Source organism: Etheostoma cragini, chromosome 9 (genome assembly GCF_013103735.1).
Source record: "Etheostoma cragini isolate CJK2018 chromosome 9, CSU_Ecrag_1.0, whole genome shotgun sequence".
NCBI classification, from domain to species: Eukaryota; Metazoa; Chordata; class Actinopteri; order Perciformes; family Percidae; genus Etheostoma; species Etheostoma cragini.
In genome coordinates, this window is record NC_048415.1 from 14,568,117 (window position 1) to 14,574,187 (window position 6,071).

Below are 6,071 nucleotides of genomic sequence, written 5' to 3' on the forward strand. Positions count from 1 at the left end.
GTATGTGTGGGGAGATGGGTTGGGAACCAGAGCGTCCCGTTCAAGTTCACATACGGACCAAAGTATGGTGGTGGACTGGTAGCTTGAGAGGTGCCAGTTCACCTCCTGGGCACTGCCAAGGTGCTAGAACGGATTTCCTTTGAGTTCCTTTGATGTCACTTAATTTGGATAAAAACGTGTAAATGGAAATATAGCTAGCGGTGGCTGGGATGGCTCAGTTGGTAGAGCAGGCACGCGTATTTAGAGGTTTACTCCCCCTCTTTCTCCCCTTTCATGTCTTCATCTGTGCTATAAAAAGGAAGGCCTAAAAATGCCCAAATAAATAATCTTCAAAAAAAAAGATGAGTCATTGGTGGGAAGGATCTCCTAAACAGCAGCGAGGGAGCCCCCTAGACAAAAAGCTGGACTCACCACCTATAAATATATTATCTCTTTTTTTTCTGAAGATTTCCCACCAGCATCCAGTGAGAAAAAATTGTTATGCCGGGTTTATTAGTTAACGAGTGTTCTTTTACCTTCTGGGTATTCAAGTTATCTGGACAACTCGACATACTCCTCAGATAACTACAGATTTTCACTGATTGTGCGTTTGCTTGTAATTTTTGTACTACAGTGTGATTGCTTTTAGATGAATTCCCTCAAATCTTAGTAGTAATAGTTTTTACCTGAGTAAATGGCTTTGTGATGGATTTGCTTGTTTTATCTCAGGCTAGTGTTTGCATTGTGTTCCAAACACAATTACAGACTGCCCTGCTGCCACTTGGAGCCACTACTGATGCAATGGTAGGCCAATGATGGCAATGCAGCTTTAAGGAAGAGGAGTCAAGAATTCCTCTCCTGGTTAATGACATTAGGCCACAATCCAGAAGCTTGTTGTGATTGCTTGTGGTGCTTAATACAGTAACTTTTTTAGCTCTGGCTAAACGCATTAGCAAACCATAAAGGAATTTCTGTCTCTGTGTAGTATGTCTCATAAAATAAAAATAAGAAATTTTCTATTGGAACCTTATTCAAGTATTGTCTACATATGTGTTTGTGTTGCAGGGAAACCTTGTTAACTTTCTGAGGACACGAGGACGTTCAGTTGTGAACTCAGCTCAGCTTATTTGCTTTGCTCTGTGAGTTCAAACTTTTATGAATGTGTTGTTCTTACACAGAGGAGGTTGGGGCTGGGATATCTGTGTGTGTGTGTGTGTGTGTGTGTGTGTGTGTGTGTGTGTGTGTGTGTGTGTGTGTGTGTGTGTGTGTGTGTGTGTGTGTGTGTGCGTGTGTGCGCGGGTGCGAGTGTGTGTGCTTGCGTTTTTTCAATGGGTAACTGTGCAAAATGACAATTGTTTGTATGTGTTTCCATGTACGTGGTCAGTGATGTGTGTGAGGGGATGGAGTACCTGGAGTCCAAGAAGTTTGTTCACAGAGATTTGGCGGCTCGTAACGTGCTGGTTTCTGACGACAGCATGGCCAAGGTCAGCGACTTCGGCCTGACCAAGGTGGACTCAAAGGTGTCAGATAATGCCAAACTGCCGATCAAATGGACCGCCCCTGAAGCTCTGAAGAAAGAGGTTGGTTGTGAGAATGGTGTAACACTTTTTCTTCCTGGTTTTGTTTTTGTTTCAATGTCTGTTTCTGCCGCTCTGTAATACTTAAGTGCTATCTCTGTCTTTCCAAGACCTCTTTTTCGTACTAATATCAAATGTATAAAGCATTCATAGGTTTAGAATATAGCATTATCAATGGTTACCAAATTTATGAATACCTTATAATCAGTAATTATCCATCAATAAAGGAAGAGGTTGGTGTAAGGACATGATGCATAACTTTCTCCAGCATAATTTATATTTACTTATTTAATCCGCCAGGACGTGAGTACTTACTGAGTTTATGATAATTTGTAAAATACTAGTATAAGTAGTCCCTAGAATTAGAAAAGCGGTTCTACATTTTTTTATATGTTTGTATATTTGCTTCCATTATGCAGAAATTCTCCACAAAGTCGGATGTTTGGAGCTACGGTGTTCTTCTGTGGGAGATCTTCTCTTACGGTCGTCAACCATACCCTAAGATGGTATGTAGCACTTGAACATGTCACTAATATACTGTTATGTTATTGTTTCGGTAAATCACTGGGCACATGGGTGTGTCAGGTCCAGCCAACCAGTAGGTTTACACTTTGGAAAACACTTTATGTTAAATATGAAGCTACAGCCAGCCAACGGGTAGTAGCTTAGCCTTAACACTGGAAAGGTGGAAACAGCTGGCTTACAACGACAAGTTGTGGTTGTATGAGGGGTTATAAGAAATAGTCTGTATGTCTTGGCAAGGACCAGTTGACTTCCTCTTCTCATCTAACTCTCATCAAGACAGCGAAGAATAAAAAGGTGAACCATTCCTTTAAGTCAATCAAACAAAATCAATCTTCTGTCTGACTTCTATAGAACAAATCATGCCTAATAATGTTCCTACGATATATTGTACTTCAGATTAGTGTGACTTAATATTACTTTATTAATCATTGTTTGACATTTTGGCAATATTAAACTGAACACAGCAACTGTGTGTCTGAGAATTTGCAGACATCTATCATGTCTGTATCTCTCTGCGTACACTCTGTCCCTGAATAAAAAAGTACATTTTGAGAAAGGATATCCTATAAAGAATCTGCCAAATTAAGACTTTAGATACATCTTTCCACATTCCTTACTTTCCTGCAACCGACAGGAAAGAGAATCAAGCTTGTTAAATGACTCTGTTGCCATGTCACTGCAAGGTCAAAACCTGACTAGGTCAGATGGTCACTAGACTGTCATCATCTGGATTGACTTACTGTGCTTAGCAGGAAACATTTTAAAGGTCATACAGATCATGGTAGTAAGACAGAAGGGATAGAGGTTTACTGTACGTTGTGACGGTACAGCATGTATAAATAATCGTATTTTCCTCAGTTTAACTAATCTACTTTATGAACTGTTAGGGTTTGGAGAAGGAGAAAGCTCCTCTTGACCTGTGTCGCACACAGACGTCAAAGTAGGTGGAAATAGGTCAAAACAAAGGTTGACGTCACATGAGGACCAGATTATGTTGAGGCTGTAAAAAAGAGAACTTGGAAAGGAAGAAACAAAGCTACTTAAACACAGCTCTGTTAGTCACTCTAGATGTGCTCCGGTAATCCATGCTTCCTGACTGCTGAGGCCGACTGTTTGAGGACAGCAGGGTCAGGTAACATTAATCGAGGGGACAGTTAGCATGTCTCTTTTGCGCCTTACAACAGGTGGTGTCCTAAATGCTGTTGATTACCCCCTAATTGCAGCCTGTATGTAACTGCTTCATATGCAAGTTGATTTATGTGGGTCAAGTTTGTGTTCCTTGGTAATTTGTTATCTGTTGGCAGAGAGACCAAGACTGTGCACCAATGCTGGCTCAGTGTTTAGCACTGCTGCCATACTAGATCCCATGAAATGCATTATTTCAATTTACCGTAGTTGGATTAGTCTTGTCTGTGTCACCAAAACCTATAGCGAGTGGAACTACCGCGTCATAATGTTGGAAACATTGAGTTTAAATCTCCTGAATGAGATGTGTTGATGTTTGAGTGTCAGTTCATTCAGTAAGGTAAGAGCAACTGAGATTTAGTGTCTGTTTATTGCCATGTAAAAATGGTACAGTGGTAAAATGGTAAGTGTGACAGAATCTGTAGGAATATTAAAACTAAATCAAGTAAAGTTCAAGATTAGGCATCGCTTTGGTTGGACAGCCTCCAGATTGTTTTGATTTGGGTTAAAAAACACACCAAATGTCCTATGGTCCTGTGATAAGGTCCAGGAATTGTGTATCCGGATTCATTTTAACCCATGCCAGATTGCAGGGACCCCAGGTTCCATTCTGCCCAAGATTATTTGTTCTGGGAGATGGGTCAATCCTAAATGGGCTAAGCACTGCTGCCTCACAGTAAATAGGCACCTCTGATCCCCGCTCATTGGCAGGACATTTCTGTGTGGACTTTGCATGTTCCATAAAGACTCACCTAGCCAGTCCAAATGGAACCAGGCCAAATTTACTACTGTTAAAGGGTATGCTAGATTTGCCAGCTGAGAATGTTCAGACTAAACAAAATGTGACAGAAAACGATGGAATATTAAAATAGGATGACTCATCAGGGCAAAGAGAGCTGAATGGACAATTGATAGGATTTCTCTCAAACACTCACTATTAGGGTTGGGTACTGTTAACATTCTTTTCAGTATCCAAAATTTGGTTGTAGGAGCCTACCCTACAGTATCTTTTTTTGGTACTTTCCCGCTGTAATGAAAAAAATAATTTTCATTTGTAAAAATAATTCCAAACCAATTTATCTTATTTACTTGGAACATTCTATTTAGAACATTTTACAAACCACACAAAATACTACACCTCCCTCTTCCCTCCCTTTACTAGCATTGCCGTAACTCACTGTGACTTAATCAAACTGCATGAAGGGTTATTGTATATGTAGCCTACAACTGCTCATGTATGACAAGTAAATATAGAGCTGTGGACACCTGTATCAGTCTAGACTCTCCGTTCAGTTGTCTGTCGACTCTTTGAGCTAACTGGCTAACTGCTAGCCCTCTCCACCTACAACATTCACATTCCACTGGAATAATCATATCCCTTATTCTTTTTAATAGAAAATATGTAATGGCAAAAACACACGCAAGGGTCTTACACTAACACTGAAAAACAAACCAATAAAGTATTGGTAGTTTGTATCCTAGGCGATACTGGATGGATCTCTTCAACAAGATAACGCTGCTCGCCCTGCTGCAAGAATTGTTTGGAAAATGTTTAAGAAACACCCCTAATTAGTTAAGAAAGGGAACATGTAATAATAAAATGTCCAAATAAAGATAATATTAATATTATTATAAATATTATAAAGAGAAAACGTGTGTGAGTATCTGGGCTTTTAATAGCTATAGCCAATTATCAGTGCCTGAAATCTTTGTTTGAGGTTGTAATCAGGATTACTTTTGCAATCTTGTGTTAATAATTTGCAATAATTGTCTCCTGTTATCTTTGAGTTTGAGTTTCTTATTATTATTTCAACATAGCCAGGCTGGTAAAATTAGTTTAAAATATTTAATTCTTTTATCAGTATACACAATATTTCAGTTTGTACTTCATTTGTACTCCTCCTCCTCCCATTCATGTAGTCGCTGAAGGAGGTGAAAGAGAAGGTGGAGGGGGGTTATCGCATGGAGGCTCCAGAGGACTGTCCCCCCAGTGTTTACTCACTGATGAGGATTTGCTGGGAACAGGAGCCACGCAGAAGACCTGGTTTTCACAAACTAAGAGAGAAACTTGAGCGAGAGATGGGTAAATGCAGCCCCGGCCCTGGGTCGGAGCACCAGGATGGGAGCACATCTGGATCTAGATGCTGATCTTGGTTGTGAATCTTGAACTCACAATTGTGGGAATGGAGTGGCGGCTGATAGACAGATGATACACACATTGTCACCCACTCCTGTATTGGTGTACATCCCACAAGATGGCCTGCTGGATTTCCAAATAGATTCCTTTAACCTAGCAGATAGGACAAGACAATCATTATTTAACTCTAGTGATCATCTAATGCTGACAGCTGGCTCTAACCAATTTGGTGCCTTGGTGCACTTAAAGAAAAACAGCAAACAGCTTTGATTTACAACGGTGTTTTATAGCTTTGTTTCACAACTTCTTTATTTTAAAATGGAAAATACGTCTGAATAAAAAGATGCAACATCCCTTGGCTGTGCAGAGGTGGAGGGAGCAGGAGTGCTCACAGGTGTCCCAGGGATATCAGGGGATGGATGTAAATATTTAAAAAATGCATGAATTTTCGGTTTGGTGTAAATAAAAGGCAAAACTGCTGTAAAACCTAGTTAATAATTTGACCTTTGCTGCATTACTATTATTACTACTGTATGTACTACTACTATTATTACTGTACATTAATGTTTGTGTTTTGTATGTTGTTAATGTTAATCACAAAAAAGATCTACAGTTCTGCATGAAAAGTAAACACACATTATTTGTATTTAATGTCAAACGTTTAACAG

At 39.7% G+C, this 6,071-nt stretch overlaps 1 protein-coding gene across 2 annotated transcripts in view; it reads left to right on the forward strand.

Annotated features, from left to right (window-relative positions):
- matk (megakaryocyte-associated tyrosine kinase) overlaps window positions 1–5,639 on the forward strand; it is an 11,671-nt gene extending 6,032 nt beyond the window's left edge. For both annotated transcript variants that reach the window (XM_034882007.1, XM_034882008.1), the window contains exons 10-13: window positions 1,045–1,118; window positions 1,364–1,559; window positions 1,976–2,062; window positions 5,187–5,639. In XM_034882007.1, the coding sequence (XP_034737898.1) occupies window positions 1,045–1,118; window positions 1,364–1,559; window positions 1,976–2,062; window positions 5,187–5,414 (585 nt within the window). In that variant the 3' untranslated portion in view covers window positions 5,415–5,639. The remainder of the gene's footprint in view (window positions 1–1,044; window positions 1,119–1,363; window positions 1,560–1,975; window positions 2,063–5,186) is intronic.
- Window positions 5,640–6,071: the final 432 nt, after the last annotated feature.